The 20,537-nt window shown below is 33.0% G+C and overlaps 1 protein-coding gene and 1 pseudogene across 1 annotated transcript in view; both read right to left on the reverse strand.

Moving 5' to 3' along the window:
* LOC149772420 (uncharacterized) overlaps positions 1-20,537 on the reverse strand; it is a 135,323-nt gene that overhangs the window by 35,531 nt on the left and 79,255 nt on the right. Inside the window, exons 27-31 of the mRNA XM_089947855.1 lie at positions 19,328-19,491; positions 18,008-18,230; positions 13,511-13,587; positions 9,804-9,867; positions 3,897-4,115 (exon numbers count right to left, since the gene is read on the reverse strand). Coding sequence (XP_089803981.1) covers positions 3,897-4,115; positions 9,804-9,867; positions 13,511-13,587; positions 18,008-18,230; positions 19,328-19,491 — 747 coding nt within the window. The remainder of the gene's footprint in view (positions 1-3,896; positions 4,116-9,803; positions 9,868-13,510; positions 13,588-18,007; positions 18,231-19,327; positions 19,492-20,537) is intronic.
* Positions 13,947-15,652, reverse strand: LOC149772421 (uncharacterized; annotated as a pseudogene).

Below are 20,537 nucleotides of genomic sequence, written 5' to 3' on the forward strand. Positions count from 1 at the left end.
CCTTAATGAGAAAAAACTCCATGCAAATCTGGTGAAAGCACTAAACACCCAGGAGAAAGTCTTGCTGACATCATCTAGGTCTAGTGGTCATCAAGGCTGCAGCCGCTGGACCGAACAGATCCAATTATTATATATCTGAGATAAAAATGCCAACCAATGGCTGCTGCTATGTCTTGGATTGAAATGCTATGTTCAAACACTAGGCTTTCAGAGATCACTCTAAACACTCTGAATAAACTAATCTTCACTTAGTATATATATATATATATATATATATATATATATATATATATATATATATAAAAGAATAAATTGAGTGTATTACAGAATTCAGCCTTAGTGTAATGGCTTGAGGGATTATATCCCCTTTTCTGGACTTCTACTTCAAAGCATGTATTGGGTCTTGAAACGCTGTCTGCCTCAGCATATCTATAATGGAGAGGTATACTCAATGCCTGATTCTTAGCTACAAAACCAGGTTGCATCATTAGGAATAGAGAATCATTTGATCTGAACTGGAGATAGTTCGGTCCACAGAAAGAGCATGCACCTTGCTCACCCTGTATGCTAAAACATGTTTTATAGAATATCAGCTTTAGTGAGGTTATTTTTAAAACCCTGAGCTGAAATGAGAAGCTGTAGACAATCAGAGGGTAGTAATACCCTATAAATGTTTTCAACAACAGCCATTTTGAAGCTGAACTCAGTAAACTCCATGGTGGGGCTGGAGTAAGCCAATTGATCAATTTGTCACCACAATGATAATGAAGTTGTCCTAATCAGACATTGCTTTCAAAATTCAAAACATCTCATCCACCAGCAAACACAAGGCAGTGCCATCATACCTGTGTCTGGTACAATATCGATCCACTGGATATATCATGAAAAAAATGGGCCACCAGATAACTTGTGGCTTATCAACATTACATGTCTTCCTAGTACTTATGGCTGGAAGGATGGATGAAAAGTGAGATGGATGACTGGACAGTTGGCTAGGCAAACAGTTAGATGGAATGGATGCCAAAACAGATGAAATGATTCCGTAATCACTGTATGACTCTTCATTCAACAGAACAGCTGGTTTGTATATAGCATGTCTCATGAACACAGTGGACATCTGGTCGCCAGTGAAAAGGTATAGCCTGGTCTACAGCTGGAGTGGCCGAATATGACACATAACAATGGAACATACTTCCATACGATCACCAATTTCAGAAAACACTCATATGCTTGCACTTACAGGCCTGAGGGCCATTCGTGGATATGAGGCAAGACTTATGTCCACAGGGTGCAATAGAATGAGAAGAATAATCCTGTTAAATTTATGCCACTACTGGAAATAAACAATGGATGAAAGACAAAAATTCTCTCAAGGCTGGAATCTGCATCTTTGATTCCTACACGTCTACACATTTGCAACTCAAGCATTGCCAGGGAAAGGTATATTGCTGGCATCTCCATTCAAGCCGTCCAGATATAACAGTCACAGTGGGACTGCTCCGGTGGCCTAGAGTTAGAGTGTCCGCCTTGGATGTGGGAGGTCATGGGTTCGATCTCCCCCCCCCCCCGAGTCATACCAAAGACTTATAAAATGGTACTAACAGCTGCCTTGCTTGGCACTCAGCATTAAGAGGTTAGTGTTAGGACTGGTCGGCCTGGTGTCAGGATAATGTGACTGGTTGGGACATCACACTACATGTCTGTGGCATGATGCCCCTGTGCTAGACATCGCTAAAACTGCCACAATGCAGATATCATAGCAATATAACTGAAAAATTGTTAAAGCTACATTAAAAATCCAAATCACACACACACACACAGTCACATTGGGCATAGTATGCATCATCTTCTGTTTGGGGGGGGGGCAGGGCAATAAAGTATGTGTCCACCACTATTCATGCTAGTGACGAGACCTTCTGGTAAAGATTCAAGATGTCACTTTTGCAGTGATCGAGACTTCACTTGTCTCTCTTGACTTTTTAAAGCTTTTGCACAGAACAGGGTACTACACTGCCTCCAAGCACTTACAGCAAACACTGCACACAGAAGTAACTGACACTGTGAAAGCATGGCATTCATCATGTGTATAATCATTTACTTTATATCTCTTGTATTTTGCATACCTGTTCATCAATATATAACTGAAAGGACAAAATGACAAAAAGCAATGTAAAATAATAATCCAAAAGTGTTATATCAATAACAACACTCATTACTATAGCAAACTTACTGCATGAATAAACAACCAACAATCACCCATGATACTGTGTTTGAAGAAAACTTTTGCATGTGCCAATATAGGGGATCCAAATTCTGGTTGTAAAGGTGCAAATCAAGTAAGAACCATAAATTCTGATTGCTTTAAATTTTCTTGTAAGTTGGTTTTTATCAACTACCCATAACCCTCAATATATTGTAGCAAGAAAAATCTCCATGCTGTTACACAATAATCTGCTACACATCGTAAAAGTGCAGCTGTTTTAATATTGTGTAAGGATAGGTTCTGTATATTAATAAGATCATAATCAAATGCTGCATCCATTTTAAGCAAAAATCTGCTTTTGTTATTCATCCAACTTTGTTACCTTAAGAAAAGGAAATACTAGTTGTTATGTATATCTATATTTTTTGAAACACCTACATAATTTTGTCAAATTTTTGCAATTTTTGTTCATTATTGTATATTGTAATGATTATCTATAGCTGGATTTCATAAATGCATACGGGCTATTTTAAGATATTAGAACATGTAAAAATGCATAGTACCTATTAATAGATGCTTATGTATGTGTTGACAGTTACTAATAATAAAATTATCAGTAAATATGTTAATGATATTCTGCCTTTGCCCATTGGACTAATTGGTTAGGTGGCATCTTAGAAAAATTAAGTTGATTCCTATTGGATGAGTGTGGTCACATGAATAGGTATTTTGAAATATTATACTGAGTAGTAAGATCTGTCATGTAGGGTATTTTGCAACATATAGTTGTAATAGACTCTTGAAAGTGTATACAAGGAGTGAACTGAGCAATCAGATTCATTCCTATTTTGGAGTCATTCTTATTTCTTGTGTTCCTGTTGTAACTTTGTGTCTGCAGGCATGTTTTATGTTGTACCTAGATATTATCTGAGAGGAAAAACATCTGTTTGGACAGTTTAGTGGAAATAGAAAGTGCTCAATTCAACCATATTATTTTGAAACTATTGTGAATTATCCAAAGGAGTTGTGGACAATGCCATTTTGACATCATGATTCTTGGTCGACTAGTACACTATATGGAACTTTTCATTCTTTGGACATTAATAGAACTTTTTTATGATTATTTTGGATTCAATTCATACTTTAAGCTCCTCTCACATTTTCATCTATAACATTGATAATGAAATTGTTTGTTAACTTTTACAAAACTTGTTGCTTTACTTCTTTCTGTATCTTAGTTTCTGACCATAGAGTTGTAATACAGTAAAAGAAATAATGTATTTGTTGGGACTGGGAAGGGAAACACCAGTATATGAAATAATGTATTTGTTGAGACTGATGGAAGGTAAAACTAGTAAATGAAAAAATGTTATTTTTCAAACTGTATCAGGTTTTTAAAACATGGTATATTCTCAAACAATGTTCCTAAATTGTTCCAGCATCTGAAACAATTTTAACTTACAAACCTTTCATGAATTTTGGTCAGAAAGACTTCATTTTCTGAGAAAATAAAAATGTATCTTCAACAGACAATAAAATACTGTACTTTGTAATGCAGAAACCTATTCTACTTAAAAGAACACCAAAGCAAGAAATAATGAATGAACTGATAAGATACAGCTTTGAATCAAATTACTTTTCTGTGATTTAAATACTAACAGGATATTGTGAGATAAAATTTAGTTTCACATACATAGAAACGTTTTCCATCACCGCTCATCCTTATGGAAGTACCAGGTGTAATTTCTCCATTTTTATATAGAAGAGCTTCCATTGCCTTACTGTCAGGCTGGTCCTTTCTTTTACATTGATCAATTACAAAGACATCATCACCAGATTTGATAAATGCACCACAGTTACAGGAAGGTTGTCTATCCCCTGAATAGCCACATGACTGGTAGAAAGTATGGACCTGCATGAAAAAATTAAATAGATAATTTAATGCATTAATATATATGTTCTGAAAAAATGTAAAATAGGACACGAATAGGATATTTGTATTCCAATTTCCTCAACATTATTGAAAATATCCAACAGATGTCGTGATTGTGTGATAACATAGACATCAAAGAACCAATCTTGCTTACAATATTGTAATTAAGATCAATATATAAAAACTGTAATCATTAATTGGTTGGAAATGTAATAGGAAGTCATCTTCACTTTTTCACCCAAGATTACGAATTACATTTAAGAGGTCTTTCCAAATTAATGATCATCAACCTGAAAGATTTAAGCTGACAGATTTGTTCTCATTTAAATTTCTGATACACAATGTATTCTGGAAATGATAACTTATCTTTAAAATGGAATAGCATATTATCTGTGATCTGACCCAAATTTTCAATAGAGTAAAACCGGTTTTAATCCATTTTATCTTATTTACTAATTTCAACTGCAATTTTAAACACTTAGCGGTAAAACAGTGCATCATAGAACACCACCAGAAGTATGATGACTTTCATCATATTTGCTAAAAATGTAACATTGTTATTTTTTAAGAGAGTAGATAAATCTATGTATCTCTGAAAAGGCAAATCAAATTTGCAGAACAATGATATAAACAGTGGTCCCCCTCTTGTACAACTCCCCTCACCAGCGGCCACCTCCTCTACAAGACATTTTCTCTGTACCGACAAGTTCATATACAAAAATACACCTAGTGGGTGGTCATCTCTCTGATGTAGCATGCAGCCAGCATTTTAGGCCAAAAATAACCATCAGCCTCATTTTATTTTAATATATGTCCAGGACCATAAAATAATTCAATGGTACGATAAGTAATCTGATGATCTGAGGCTATGACTACCAATGTCTGTTTCCTGATGTCTGGTTTTCATTACTGAAAGAATTGTTGGCTAAAGAACATTATAACATTGTACCACTATGGTTAATATTATAACATGTACCACTATGGTTAATATTATAACATGTACCACTATGGTTAATATTATAACATGTACTACTATGGTTAATATTATAACATGTACTACTATGGTTAATATTATAACATGTACCACTATGGTTAATATTATAACATGTACCACTATGGTTAATATTATAACATGTACCACTATGGTTAATATTATAACATGTACCACTATGGTTAATATTATAACATGTACCACTATGGTTAATATTATAACATGTACTACTATGGTTAATATTATAACATGTACTACTATGGTTAATATTATAACATGTACTACTATGGTTAATATTATAACATGTACTACTATGGTTAATATTATAACATGTACCACTATGGTTAATATTATAACATGTACTACTATGGTTAATATTATAACATGTACTACTATGGTTAATATTATAACATGTACTACTATGGTTAATATTATAACATGTACTACTATGGTTAATATTATAACATGTACCACTATGGTTAATATTATAACATGTACTACTATGGTTAATATTATAACATGTACTACTATGGTTAATATTATAACATGTACCACTATGGTTAATATTATACCATGTACTACTATGGTTAATATTATATAATTATCTGTAAATGCAGAGTTCAAGAGTTCTTGTCAAAATATTTGATGTTGGCAAGACTCAAAAAACATCATAGTAACAAATAAGGAGAATATTCTGCAGCAGTGGAGAATTGGAGTAAACTGAAAGAGAATGATTGTCAATGCCAAGCAATATTTTTACGAAGACCTCAATGATGTTTTGAATGGTTTTAGAATGCGTGTGTCAACTATACTACACTCGCATTTCACGTTTAAGAATACAAACTATTAATGATAAGAAAAACATTTTAATACTTAATGTTACTTTTAAATGAAGATATTAAATGCTTTTAAGTTACATGTAGCTTCTTACTACATAGTTACATATACTTTTCTATAGCCCCCTCTGGAAAGGCCACCTGTCTTATATGGTCACTTTCCTGGTGCAGAAGGGGTGTAAGTATAAAGGGGGACCACTGCAAATATATATATATATATATATATATATATATATATATATATATATATATATATATATATATATATTGGTATCGTTTACCAATGTATAAGTTCACAAATGCATTTTGAAATACGACTTAAATGAAAACAATACATTGATTAAAAAAACTTACTTTGAAGTTCAGCAAAGTTTTGTCCATGAAGATGAATGAAGTCATCCCATGTTAGCTGAGTAAAATCATGACAATTTGATTTCCAGCATTCTGTTTCAAATGTGAAACTTCTAGCACTAATAGTTAACAAGTTATAATAATTTTAGTAAACTGGATCAATAATACTTCTCTAACAACTTTTAATATCACATTCAAAATTTTAAATAAATTGTGGTTGCAAGCAAAGTCAAAAATCATCCCTGACCCATTCTTGTTCAATGCCTTCAAATTCCATTTCATTGTCACAATAAATTTACTAAAAATTGGTCAACAGAACTTCTTTAACAATTTTTTACATTACATTCTAAAACTTCTATCAATCATGGCTGCAAATGAGATGAAAAGTTATCCATGACCCATTCATCTAGAAAGCCCTCAAATTCCATTTTATTGTCAGAATCAATGTCGAACTGTGCATGAAGCCATGTGTCTTTATTTTGGTCAACTTCATGCAGTTCTGACCCATTATTTAAATTATCATTATCATTGGAATCATCAGTTTCATTATCACTACCCTCACTGTCTACAACTTAACATCCCAGTTGTCATCCATTATTTTATCAATTGATTTTCAATCAAACAAGAACTTTTCCAACCATGGTTTTGTACAATCTCACTGCACACATGTAGATCGACTACTTCCTTATTTGCTGGTGAAGTACATAACTATCTGAAAAACATGTGGTTTTATAGAGAAAACAAAAGAACATAGTAGATTACACCATGGTCATATACTGGATACAATGGAGATACAACTGTGATCATACATAGGATAAAATGGAGATACAACTGTGATCATACATAGGATAAAATGGAGATACTATGACCATGATCATACACAGGATAAAATGGAGATACAACTGTGGTCATACACAGGATAAAATGGAGATATGACCGTGATCACACACAGGATAAAATGGAGATACCATGATCGTAATCATACACAGGATAAAATGGAAATACGACTGTGATCATAAACAGGATAAAATGGAGTTACGACCATGATCAGACACAGGATAAAATGGAGATACTACGACCATGATCATACACAGGATAAAATGGAGATACTACGACCGTGATCCTTCACAGATTAAAATGGAGATACTACTGTGATCAGACACAGGATAAAATGGAGATTCTATGACCATGATCATACACAGAATAAAATGGAGATACTATGACCGTAAAAAAACACAGGATAAAATGGAGATACTACAACCATAATCATACACAGGATAATGACCATGATCAAACACAGGATAAAATGGAGAATGGAGATACTATGGAGATACTATGTCCGTTATCATACACAGGATAAAATGGAAATACTACTGTGATCATACACAGGATAAAATGGAGATACTACTGTGATCATACACAGGATAAAATGGAGATACTATGACTGTGATCATACACAGAATAAAATGGAGATACTACAACCATGATCATACACAGGATAAAATGGAGATACTACGACCATGATCATACAAAGGATAAAATGGAGATACTATGACCGTGATCATACACAGGATAAAATGGAGATACTACTGTGATCATCCACAGGATAAAATGGAGATACTACTGTGATCATACACAGGATAAAATGGAGATACTACTGTGATCATACATAGGATAAAATGGAGATACTACTGTGATCATACACAGGATAAAATGGAGATACTATGACCTTGATCACATACAGAACAAAACGGAGATACTACGACCATAATCATAAACAGGATAAAATGGAGATAAGACTGTGATCATACACAGGATAAAATGGAGATACTACTGTGATCATACACAGGATAAAATGGAGATACTATGACTGTGATCATACACAGGATAAAATGGAGATACTACAACCATGATCATACACAGGATAAAATGGAGATACTACGACCATGATCATACACAGGATAAAATGGAGATACTATGACCGTGATCATACACAGGATAAAATGGAGATACTACTGTGATCATACACAGGATAAAATGGAGATACTACTGTGATCATACATAGGATAAAATGGAGATACTACTGTGATCATACACAGGATAAAATGGAGATACTATGACTGTGATCATACACAGGATAAAATGGAGATACTACAACCATGATCATACACAGGATAAAATGGAGATACTATGACCATGATCATACAAAGGATAAAATGGAGATACTATGACCGTGATCATACACAGGATAAAATGGAGATACTACTGTGATCATCCACAGGATAAAATGGAGATACTACTGTGATCATACACAGGATAAAATGGAGATACTACTGTGATCATACACAGGATAAAATGGAGATACTATGACCGTGATCATACACAGGATAAAATGGAGATACTACTGTGATCATCCACAGGATAAAATGGAGATACTACTGTGATCATACACAGGATAAAATGGAGATACTACTGTGATCATACATAGGATAAAATGGCGATACTACTGTGATCATACTCAGGATAAAATGGAGATACTATGACCTTGATCACATACAGAACAAAACGGAGATACTACGACCATAATCATAAACAGGATAAAATGGAGATAAGACTGTGATCATACACAGGATAAAATGGAGATACTACTGTGATCATACACAAGATAAAATGGAGATACTATGACTGTGATCATACACAGGATAAAATGGAGATACTACAACCATGATCATACACAGGATAAAATGGAGATACTACGACCATGATCATACACAGGATAAAATGGAGATACTATGACCGTGATCATACACAGGATAAAATGGAGATACTACTGTGGTCATCCACAGGATAAAATGGAGATACTACTGTGATCATACACAGGATAAAATGGAGATACTACTGTGATCATACATAGGATAAAATGGAGATACTACTGTGATCATACACAGGATAAAATGGAGATACTATGACCGTGATCACATACAGAACAAAACGGAGATACTACGACCATAATCATAAACAGGATAAAATGGAGATAAGACTGTGATCATACATAGGATAAAATGGAGATACTACTGTGATCATACACAGGATAAAATGGAGATACTACTGTGATCATACACAGGATAAAATGGAGATTCTATGACCATGATCATACACAGGATAAAATGGAGATACTACTGTGATCATACACAGGATAAAATGGAGATACTAAGACCATGATCATATGCAGGATAAAATGGAGATACTACAACTGTGATCATACAAAGGATAAAAAGGAGATACTATGACCATCATCATATACAGGATAAAAAGGAGAAACTACAACCATGGTCACACACAGGATAAAAAGGAGATACTATGATCATAGTTGTACATAATATTTTCCAATATAGCTACAACTGATGAAGTTAAGAAATCTGTTTGCTTATTTCCACATCTTTTGTCAAAAGAATTCTAAAAATAGGATCAGCAGTACACTGTACTCACCGCATATGGCAATGTTTTGTGTTGATACAAAATAAACTCTCCTTGTCTGTGGTTGTTGTACCTCCTGTAAAATTTGATATTAGAAAATTACAATTGTTAATAAACTTGGAAACATTTTAGGGTGTATGGCATGATTGAGATAGAATTATTATAAACTGATTATTATTCATGCTGTGACAATTATTTTAGACTTCAAGGTTGTACAAACAATGAATTTAAAGTCCCAACTAACCATGGCACTTCTGTGGAAACAGGGCACCTTCACTAATTTGTGAATCATAAATATTTATGAAAACCACAAAAATAGATATAACCACAAATATAAATTGGTTCCGAAAACCTGAAAAACTAAATTTAATATCTTTACTTTATATAAAGATTTTGAGAGTTGATGCACTGCAAGCAGTAAAACTCAGTTTCATTTCAAAATAAGCTCATATTTCAATGAAGTTAAAATGTTGTTTAATTCAATGACCTTTAGGGTATATATGTATTAACTCAAGACAGAGGTAGACAAAAGCAACCATTCATTTCTCATAAGCAAATCCAAGGAAATATAATTTGATATGATTTTCATAATACTAGTTGACTGCATGTATATAGGAAGTTGTTTGGGATTGACTGTGTTGACATGACAATCACAAATGGGTAAAAAATTAAACTTTTGTGTCCCAAGATTTATCCTCTCAGCTCTATATTTTGGATATATGTGAAACATCTCCTAATTTTTGCAAAGTTTAACCTGTCAGTGTTCTGCTTTGACCAAGCTGATTTAAATCTTAAGGGGAGATGAGGAACGACCAGAAGGGTACAAGAGAGTTTTTACTAAATAAAAACAAGTTTCTTAATTTCTGTTTGTTTTGGATACATCTATGCAAATTGCATAGAAATTCTACATCACTGGACATTCGTTTTGTGAGCTTGGTTTTTTCACTGCCTCCTTGACTTCATATACAAGTATATGATAAACTGTGATGATAGAACAGTCCCTGGAAGGTCATCTTGAGTAGATTTTCTATATAGATGACATCTCAAGGTTTTACTCTAAGTTTGACATTGCATAAACTACTTTTGTAATACAAAAAAATGTATAAATTAACCATTTATTGAAGGAATATAACAATACTACACCAAATCTATTTTCTCCGAAACTATTATTCAGGGGTAGACAAATCTTTAAAAATCCATTTGCTAAAGCAATTTTTTTACCCAGAATACCACCCATCTCAAGCAATTTTAGAAGCATAAAACTTAATGCTATTAGCAACCTAAATTTGATCATGTGAAAGGTTATTATGTGCCTGTTATAAGAATAGTTGCAAATGACTACAAACTAAGACCAGTATTCTCTATTTCTCTCTGGTAAGCATTTATTAGTATTGAAAAGTGATTGTGAAGCACCTGTAAGACCTTGATCAAAACAAATGGAAAACAAACTACCAGAAAAGTAAATAGATATTTAGTAACAAAACAAGCAGTTTTCTTATCAGCACACCCTTTTCATTAAAAAGAAACACTGCTCAGTTTTGAATCTGTACTCACTTAAAAATGTACATACAGGCCATCCCATGTCTTTAAAAAGCAAACCTACAGGCCATCAACTATCTTTAAAAAAAGTACTTACAGGCCATCAAATGTCTTTTAAAAGCATACTTACAGGCCATTAAATGTTTTTAAAAACATACTTACAGGCCATTGAATGTTTTTAAAAACATATTTATAGGCCAAACAATGTCTTTAAAAAGCAAACCTACAGGACATCAAATGTCTTTAAAAGGCATACTTACAGGCCATCCAATGTTTTTAAAACGTACACTTACAGGCCATCAAATATCTTTAAAAAATGTACTTAAAAGACATCAAATGTCTTTAAAAAGCATACTTACAGACCATCAAATGTCTCTGGAAAACACACTTCCAGGCCATCAAATATCTTTAAAAAATGTACTAACAAGCCATCAAATGTCATTAAAAAGTATACGTACAGGCCATTAAATGTCTTTAAAAAGCATACTTACAGGCCATCCAATGTCTTTACAAGTCATCAAATGTCTTTAAAAAGCATACTTACAGGCCATCCAATGTCTTTATAAGTCATCAAATGTCTTTAAAAAGCATACTTACAGGCCATCAAATGTCTTTAAAAACATATTTACAGGCTATCAAATGTTTTTAAAAATGTACTTACAGGCCATCAAATGTCTTTAAAAAAGATACTTAAAAGCCATCAAATTTCTTCAAAAGGCATACTTACAGGCCATCAAATGTCTTTAAAAAACATATTTACAGGCCATCAAATGTTTTTAAAAATGTACTTACAGGCCATCCAATGTCTTTAAAAGGACACTTACAGGCCATCCAATGTCTTTAAAAAGTGTACTTACAGGCCATCAAAATCTTTAAAAACATATTTACAGGCCATCAAATGTTTTTAAAAATGTACTTACAGGCCATCCAATGTCTTTAAAAAGGATACTTACAAGCCATCAAATGTCTTTAAAAAGCATATTTATAGACCATTAAATATCTTTAAATAAAATGTACTTACAGGCCATCCAATGTCTTTAAAAAGGATGCTTACAGGCCATCCAATGTCTTTAAAAAGTATACTTACAGGCCATGAAATGTCTTTAAAATCATATTTACAGGCCATCAAATGTTTTTATAAATATAATTATAGGCCATCAAATGTTTTTGAAAAGGATGCTTACAATCCATCAAATCTCTTTAAAAAGCATACTTACAGGCCATCAAATGTCTTTAAAAACATATTTACAGGCCATCAAATGTTTTTAAAAATGTACTTACAGGTCATCCAATGTCTTTAAAAAGGATACTTACAAGCCATCAAATGTCTTTAAAAAGTATATTTACAGGCTATCCAATTTCTTTAAAAACATATTTACAGGCCACTAAATGTCTTTAAAAATGTACTTACAGGCCATCCAATGTCTTTAAAAAGGATACTTACAAGCCATCAAATGTCTTTAAAAAGCATACTTACAGGCCATTAAATCTTTAAAAATTATACTTACAGGCCATCCAATGTCTTTAAAAAGTATACTTACAAGCCATCAAATGTCCTTAAAAAGCATACTTACAGGCCACTAAATGTCTTTAAAAATGTACTTACAGGCCATCCAATGTCTTTAAAAAGGATACTTACAAGCCATCAAATGTCTTTAAGAAGCATACTTACAGGCCATTAAATCTTTAAAAAATGTACTTACAGGACATCCAATGTCTTTAAAAAGTATACTTACAAGCTATCAAATGTCCTTAAAAAGCATACTTACAGGCCACTAAATGTCTTTAAAAATGTACTTACAGGCCATCCAATGTCTTTAAAAAGCATACTTACAAGTTTAAAAAGCATACTTACAAACCATCAAATGTCTTTAAAAACATACTTACAGGCCATCAAATGTCTTTAAAAAGTACACTTACAGACCATCAAATGTCTTTCAAAAGTATACATACAGGCCATCCAATGTCTTTAAAAACATACTTACATGCCATCCAATGTCTTTAAAAACATACTTACAGGTCATCATATGTTTCAAAAACATACTTACAGGCCATCAAATGTCTTAAATTAATGTACTTACAGGCCATCAAATGTCTTAAATTAATGTACTTACAGGCCATCAAATGTCTTAAATTAATGTACTTACAGGCCGTCAAATGTCTTAAATTAATGTACTTACAGGCCGTCAAATGTCTTCATATGGGGATCATTCACTGATGAACATTCCTTGACATTATCTGCATCAACAACTACTACCTGAAATTTTGAATTTTTAAATGAGATAAATCTTTTTATCAGTGAAAGAAAAACTGAAGAGTATTGAAAGATGTAAACAATTGCAATGTATACAATTACAATGTACACAATTACAATGTATACAATTACAATGTATACAATTACAATGTATATACAATTACAATGTATACAATTACAATGTATACATTTACAATGTACGCAATTACAATGTATACAATTACAATGTATACAATTACAATGTATACACACAATTACAATGTATAAAATTACAGTGTATACAGCAATTACAATGTATACAATTAAAATGTACACAATTACAATGTACACAACTACAATGTATACAATTACAATGTATACAATTACAATCTATACAACAATGTATACAATTACAAGGTATACAATTACAATGTACACAATTACAATGTATACAATTACAATGTATGCATTTTAAAATGAATAAAAGCACAAAAAGGTTAATAGATTTCCAAAGTGTAAGATTTACTGAAAAGGATTACTGCCATCCTTACTCACTTATAGGTCTGGTTCAACAGCAAACATCATAGACCCTGATGTGTTGTTGCATAATGCCCTGGCAGATCAGGTTCTGTGTTCTACTGATTACTCTTAAGAATCTACTTAAATTCAGATATGCCACACATTGTGCTACAGCAAATCTGAGTCTATGCAGTTCAGAGTTGTACCTAAACACATAATTAAGAAAGTTATTCCTTATACTGCACTAGCACAGTGGTGAATCCCAAAGACAACATAATCCCCAAAAAACAACAAAGAACAGTGATGAAATCCTCAAAACAACATAAATAGTGATGAAATCCTCAAGACAACATAAACAGTGATGAAATCCTCAAGACAACATAAATAGCAATGAAATCCACAAAGACAACAAAATAGTGATGAAATCCCCAAAGACAACATAAATAGTGATGAAATCCCCAAGACAAGATAAACAGTGATGAAATCCCCAAGACAAGATAAACAGTGATGAAATCCCCAAGACAAGATAAACAGTGATGAAATCCCCAAGACAACATAAACAGTGATGAAATCCCCAAGACAACATAAACAGTGATGAAATCCCCAAGACAAAATAAACAGTGATGAATCCCAAAGACAAAATAATCCCCAAAGACAACATAAACAGTCATGAAATCCCCAAGACAACATAAATAGTGATGAAATTCTCAAGACAACATAAATAGTGATGAAATCCACAAAGACAACAAAATAGTGATAAAATTACAAAGAAAACATAAAGAACAGTGATGAAATCCCAAACACAAAATAATCCCCAGAAACAACATAAACAGTGATGAAATCCCCAAGACAACATAAATAGTGATGAAATCCACAAAGACAACAAAATAGTGATGAAATCCCCAAAGACAACATAAATAGTGATGAAATCCCAAAGACAAAATAATCCCCAAAGACAACATAAAGAAGAGTGATGAAATCCCCAAAAACAACACAAATAGTGATTTAATCCCAAAGACAAAATAATCCCCAAAGACAACATAAAGAACAGTGATGAAATCCCCAAAGACAAGATAAATAGTGATGAAATCCCCAAAGACAAGATAAATAGTGATGAAATCCCCAAAGACAACATAAATAGTGATGAAATCCCCAAAGGCAACATAAATAGTGATGAAATCCCCAAATACAAAATAAATAGTGATGAAATCCCAAAAGACAACATAAATAGTGATGAAATTCCCAAAGACAACATACCGGGTAAATAGTGATGATATTCCAAAAACAAAATAACCCCCAAAGACAACATAAATAGTGATAAAATTGCCAAAGACAACATAAATAGTGATGAAATCACCAAAGACAAAATAATCCCCAAAACAACATAAATAGTGATGAAATCCCCAAAGACAACATAAATAGTGATGAAATTCCAAAGACAAAATAATCCCCAAAGACAACATAAATAGTGATGAAATCCCCAAAGACAACATAAATAGTGATGAAATCCCCAAACACAAAATAATCCCAAAGACAACGTAAAACGTGATGAAATCCTCAAAGACAACATAGATAGTGATGAAATCCCCAAAGGCAACATAAATAGCGATGAAATCCCCAAATACAACATAAATAGTGATGAAATCCCCAAAGACAACATAAATACTGATGAAATCCCCAAAGACAAAATAATCCCCAAAGACAAAATAAATAGTGATGAAATCCCCAAATACAAAATAATCCCCAAAGACAACATAAATAGTGATGAAATCCCCAAAGACAAAATAATCCCCAAATACAACCTAAATAGTGATGAAATCCCCAAGAGAACATAAAGTTGTTGTTGTTGTGGGGTTTAACGCCATTTTTCAGCACGATAGGCTATACATGGCGGCCAGTATTAATGGTGGAGGAAGAACCCGGAAAACCCCGGAAAGAACCACCGACCCACGAGAAGCTACTGGCAAGCTTTCTCACATGCCCACATTGGCTGAATCTTAGACTCGAACCGCCGCAAACAGAGGTGAGATGGCAGTGATCCGTAACGAAGAGCGCTTTAGATCACTCGGTCACTCGGGGCCCCGAGAACATAAAGAACAGTGATGAAATCCCCAGACAACATAAAGAACAGTGATGAAATCCCCAAAGGCATCAAAAAGAACAGTGATGAAATCCCCAAAGACAACATAAATAGTGATGAAATCCCCAAGACAACATAAAGAACAGTTATGAAATCCCCAGACAGCATAAAGAACAGTGATGAAATCCCCAAAGACAACAAGAACAGTGATGAAATCCCCAGACAACATAAATAGTGATGAAATCCCCAAGACAACATAAAGAACAGTGATGAAATCCCCAGACAACATAAAGAACAGTGATGAAATCCCCAAAGACAACATAAAGAACAGTGATGAAATCCCCAAAGACAAAATAATCCCCAAAGATAACATAAATAGTGATGAAATCCCCAAAGACAACATAGAGAACAGTGATGAAATCCCCAAGACAACAAAAAGAACAGTGATGAAATCCCCAAAGACAACATAAATAGTGATGAAATCCCCAAAGACAACATAAAGAACAGTGATGAAATCCCCAGACAACAAAAAGAACAGTGATGAAATCCTCTAAGACAACAAAAAGAACAGTGATGAAATCCCCAGACAACATAAATAGTGATGAAATCCCCAAGACAACATAAAGAATGATTATTAAAAGTTACTGTTCTCAATCTGAGGGTTTCTATTAAACTAAAATACTTCAATATCCTCAGCATCAGTCCCTCCCCAGACCTTGACACATGGAACTTTATTTATTTGACAGTCCCACCCACTGATTGTTCTTTATCATGCAAGTAAGCTTCTGATTGTTGTAGTGTTGCACAGCCAACAGTTTTAATTCCATGGTTAAGTAACTTACATACATTCTGTTAATTCACTGCTTTTGTGTTGGATTCCAAGTTTTGTAAATTCTGTGGTTGCTACAAACCACACATTTAAAGACTCAATGAACAGACTACTTCCCAAATCTCTGAATTTAGGCAAAGATGAAATGGCATTGTCTTGTAAAATGATGAAACTTGATACTATCAAAACTAAATAATTTTAAAGGATGCATCATTCATTATCCTTATAATGAGTATTTGTTTTGAGAGAGAGAGACCAATGTCCTGTGACTGACTATTTTGACTGTTTGAAGCTCTGAGTAACTTTATACCTACTTCCTGATGTGTGTAGGATGTGGAAACCTACCCTGCAGGTTGTCAGCAGCTTGTCATGACTAACACAATAGTTAAATTGCCTATCCTGACCATATATACGCAGGAGCTTCTCTCCTCTCACTGATTCATGCATGTGTTTTTCATTACACACTTCTGTTTCTATTTCACTCATGGAATTTAAAAGTATCTAACTCATTCATGCATTTGTTTTTCATTACACACTTCTGTTTCTATTTCACTCATGGAATTTAAAAGTATCTAACTCATCCATGCATTTGTTTTTCATTACACAGTTCTGTTTCTATTTCATTCATGGAATTTAAAAGTATCTAACTCATTCATGCATGTGTTTTTCATTACACACTTCTGTTTCTATTTCATTCATGGAATTTAAAAGTATCTAACTCATTCATGCATGTGTTTTTCATTACACACTTCTGTTTCTATTTCACTCATGGAATTTAAAAGTATCTAACTAATTCATGAATGTGTTTTTCATTACACACTTCTGTTTCTATTTCACTCATGGAATTTAAAAGTATCTAACAAATATGGCTCCCACTACGTATGCATCAATTATGTCAGGTGAAGGATTCACAAGTCATTCATGAACATAATTCTAAGGATCGCTTTGTCCTGTGGACATGAAAATGTATCTCATTCTGTTGTAATAATACAAATATTATTTTAGTTAATCCTTACTTTAAATTTCTGTATTTCTCTAGACAGGGCAGGCTTAGATGCTCCATTAATATAAAGTTCAACCACAATTCTCAGCGTGACTTTTTGTGGCTTTTTCTCAATACGGTTGTCCAGACGAGCAATCAGTGGAATGGTGCGAGTTTGATTCCAATTTTTATCAGTGAAGGACAATGAGCAGAAGTTTTTGATCAACAACTGCCTGATCTTTTCACCATTTCCACAGCTGTAAAAATAAGTAAATATATACCATATTAAACATATTATTGTATACCATATTTGATGTAATAATACATACCATATTTAACAGAACAATATAAACCATATTTAAATATTTAATATAATATGTCATATTTGATATAATAATGCATATAATATTTAACATAATAATATATACCATATTTTAAATAATAATATGTACCATATTTTACATAATACATCACAGCTGATATAATAATATAAACCCATATCGGACATAATAATATATACTATATTTGATGTAATAATATATACCATATTTAACATAACAACATATGCTGTATTTGACCTAATATATATACACCACTCACTTTGTTTTTAAGTCTGTATGGTGGAGTTGGTTTGGTTGTTTGAGGGTTTAACACTATTTATTAACACTTGCTAGGCTATACATTTCCTGCTTATAAAACACAGGTTTATCATAAGATAATTAACAAATCATCACATACTGTATATACTCACTTATAAGTTAGGGTCCAACTGCAAACTGCCTAGACCCAGATCTGCTATCACATAATGTGCCAGCAGATCTGGGTCTGCACAGTTTTGTTAGGAATAATCAGCAGAAGAAACAACACAGACTCTGACCTACTGGCAAAATGATGTGACACAGTTCTGGGTCTATGCTGATTGCAGGTGGATCTAGATTATAATGGAGTACACACAGTATCTGATTCTTCTTCAAAGTTATATGAACAAGATTCAAAACAATTTCAAATTGATCATCATTAAAAAAAACTACAACATGATTATACTGGCAACAGAAAAACTGAATAAATATGATAAGAAAATGTCCCTAATCTTTCAATTAAAAATGGACTTATTCATGAAATAGGACATCCTTGCATAACACAACATTATAACTACATGATCAGCTGCATACTTTTACGGTTGAAAAAAAAACAACCAAACAACAAAGCCCAGTCTATTCTGCCATCTAACAAGTACATATTGTATGAAATAAACAATACTTTTTCAATAGCTTCAATCTTTTGCTTTTATACACAACTCCAAAATGCATTTAATTTTAGTGGAAAGTACAATAGTTTTGTGGTGTGATCTTACCTTGGCAGTGATGAGTTGTCTTCATCAAGTAAAATTCGCATCTGAATGATACATGCCTGACCAAAGCATTTTGCTGATGGGGGCTCCTCTAACTGAACACTGATTGAAGGACCATCTGAGATCTGCCCCTCCACAACTCGGATGACACCAGAAATATTTGCAAACTGTACAGATAATTGCGCAATTATGAAATATTGGCAATCTGTGCAAACAATTATGAAATATTGGCAAACTGCACACTATTGAAATATTGGCAAACTACATAAATTTTGCAATTACGAAATACTGGCAAACTGTACAGACGACATTCCAGATTTTCAGTAACTCTTTCATTAAATATTTCTACTACCTATTACATTTTGTTTACTATTTTTAGAAGATGCTTGCAAAACAAAAACTTTGCCAATTTATTAATTATAAAAAATAAGACATTTGTAATTTAGTTTATTGTTCTGGGTAACAAACGAATGATTAAATCCAGATTTTAATTACACACTGCACATTCAGCAAACTTCTACTCTTCTGATGTCACTTATAAATGTAAGGAAAAGTAAACAATTCATTAACAAAGCCTATTTAAGTTGCTTGAAAAATAAAATTTTACCATACTGATAAAAAGTTGTCTCTTCCAGAACAATAATGGGCATCTATAAAGAGTTTCTTTGTGACGATGGTCATACTATACAAAAAGTGTGAGATGATGAAAAAAGATGAACAGTTTTGATTATATGTGTTCTTTATAAATTATCCCATTAAAAAAGCAACCCCCCATCTTTGTAAGATCTATCCTTTTTGTTGGAGATCATACTTCAAGTTGTATAAATAAATTACAAAACTACCTTTTTGTATGATTTAATTATCTTACATTACAAACAGTTTCAATATTCAAACTGGACCATATAGTTATCACAAATCAGAAGAATATGGAAGGCAATTTGTTTGCATAATTATACCACTTCCTGTCCCATTTTCTCCCAATATCCAATGATGGAGATGAGTCTGAAGTCAAAAAGTGGTTCACTCTTTTTAAAATGGTGAAAGTATAATGACTGGTCAACATCTCTTGATGATGACAATACTATGCTGTAAGTTTCTCTGTACTTCAGCTGCATTCACAAATTCAGTCCTACAGGTATATTGCACCCAGTTGTAAGTTAAAAAGGGAAATAACTCTTACAAAAGTCACAGGAGCAGAAAGATTTGTCCATAT

Source organism: Sinohyriopsis cumingii, unplaced genomic scaffold, assembly GCF_028554795.1.
Source record: "Sinohyriopsis cumingii isolate HCF-2022 unplaced genomic scaffold, ASM2855479v2 utg001510l, whole genome shotgun sequence".
Classification (NCBI taxonomy): domain Eukaryota; kingdom Metazoa; phylum Mollusca; class Bivalvia; order Unionida; family Unionidae; genus Sinohyriopsis; species Sinohyriopsis cumingii.